At 36.8% G+C, this 1,999-nt stretch overlaps 1 protein-coding gene across 1 annotated transcript in view; it reads right to left on the bottom strand.

The window, feature by feature from the left end:
- Window positions 1-299: 299 nt before the first annotated feature.
- LOC103353898 (serum amyloid P-component-like) overlaps window positions 300-1,999 on the bottom strand; it is a 3,895-nt gene continuing 2,195 nt past the window's right edge. Inside the window, exons 2-4 of the mRNA XM_008277077.1 lie at window positions 1,399-1,501; window positions 1,014-1,311; window positions 300-515 (exon numbers count right to left, since the gene is read on the bottom strand). Of these exons, the coding sequence (XP_008275299.1) occupies window positions 300-515; window positions 1,014-1,311; window positions 1,399-1,501 (617 nt within the window). The remainder of the gene's footprint in view (window positions 516-1,013; window positions 1,312-1,398; window positions 1,502-1,999) is intronic.

Raw genomic sequence — 1,999 nt, 5'->3', positions numbered from 1 at the left:
AGCACAAAGGTTTAGAGTGATAATGATTGTTTCAGATGAGTAATATAACAGAGTATCCCAATCCCTGTATGATTAATGCACACAATACATGACAACAAGTTCAGAAAGATGCTCATGAGTGAAGTATAAAATTTCATGGTTACATCTGATGAGAAAAGTAACAAAAACATCAAATCAAAACTAAGAACACTTTGACAGCTTCGATGAATTTGACAAACCTTTTGGGTCAACCCTTTATATTGGACATGAAGTTGTTTTTAACTTTGTAAGACTGGATGAAGTCTGGCATCAAAAGTGTATCAACACATGTTTGGATTATCTTCTATCAGCACTCTTCCTATAATGTGGAACTCCAACGCCCTCCAGTTCAGCACGTTGCCTGGAGTGAAGGCTAGTTGTGCTGAATAGCTCTTGATCTCACAGGGGTGAAGTGTGTAGTCCCACATGTGGACATCGGACATCATGCCAACAAAAGACTGCTTAGTGTCAAAACCCCCACCATGGGAATCCTGATCCTGAGAAGTTGCAGAAAATTGAGTTAGCAGCTATAATGCACAAGGTTTTATCTTTTTCTGATATATAAGCATACAGCTAATCATAAAGTTGCAGACTACAGCACATTTGGAAGACTTTCTAAATGAATACTATGGCATTAGAACATTTAGAGATGATGACCAATTCAGTGATAGTGTAGATATGTAGATATGTGTAAATAATTCAACCAAAAAAACAAAACAGAACAACAAAAACATGCCATTTTCCTAGAAGTTCTGCACTGGATGATTTCATGGTGAACAGCAGGACACCAGTAGAGACTGAAGGAAGTTGCTGTTACCAGCTAAGAATCAGTCTGGCACGTAAATAATTTGGAGTTTAACTCAATAATGGGAGCTTTAGATGCTAAGCTAAGCTAACAGGCTGCTAGTATTAATGTCATCTCATGCTCAGTGGAAATTTGCATATTTCACAAAATCTTAGACCATTCCTATAAGTGTGGTGCTACACAACTGTACCTGTCCTAAAACAATGATAATGGGTCCGTTGATGTTGGATCCAGAGCTGACGAATTTACGACTCGAGGGTTTTCCATCTAACCAAAGTTGTATCAGTCCAGATGTAGCGTCCCATGTGGAACAAATAGAGTGCCACGTGTTCAGTTTGTAATCCTGCCCAAAAACAGATGCAACTTTGTCCCTGGCTACGAGGTGAAACTCATCGCTTACAGCCATCTTGGTTATCAGGAAGTCATTGGAAGCAGAGGGTGTCGCCAAAGAGAAGGGTGAGTGAACTCTTCTGAGGTCTGTGAAGGACCTGTAGGTGATGCAAACACATCATCATGCATGGTCATTTTGAATACAGGAGGTTTTTATTTAATTCATTTTGACTGTCCATCACTACCTGAAACAGACGGTTACAGCCCCCAGATTTTGTCTCGATGTCGTCAGCCTCACATGAGCTGTGTTGGTTTCTTGTGGGAAGGTGAACACTTTATTTGAAAGATCTTTTTTTTTTTTTTTTTAAATGAGAGAGAGAGAAAAAAGAGAGAGAAACAAATAATTAATACAAGTTAAAAAAGGACAATTTGTGGACATGTGTGCTGCAGCAACAAGATTGGCTGGAGAAGCTGTAAGCAATAAGATAAAAGTTAAACAACAACCCTGAAATGAAACATTTTAAAATTTAAGTTCCATCCATGCAGACACATTTTTTCACAATGAATTAATATTATAATGGGGGGATTTAAAAGACAACTTATGGTTAAAAAACAAACAAACAAACAAAAACAATATATACAATATATATGTCTTTATGGAGAAAACTTGACATGCTTTGCACTACTGTAAAAAACACTCTGAATGGTAATTCAAAGGACCTGTTGTCATTACTTAATTAAATGCATAACTACAGGATAAAAATGCTAATTTACTGATTTTGATAAAGCTTTTAAGTTGCAAACATTATTTTGACATGTTGGATTGGAATAATAAATGTAATAATA

This window comes from Stegastes partitus, unplaced genomic scaffold (assembly GCF_000690725.1).
Source record: "Stegastes partitus isolate 25-593 unplaced genomic scaffold, Stegastes_partitus-1.0.2 Scaffold88, whole genome shotgun sequence".
In the NCBI taxonomy this organism is placed as follows: domain Eukaryota; kingdom Metazoa; phylum Chordata; class Actinopteri; family Pomacentridae; genus Stegastes; species Stegastes partitus.
Note: the sequence above shows the minus strand (reverse complement) of the source record. Positions and strands in the feature narration are given on the sequence as shown.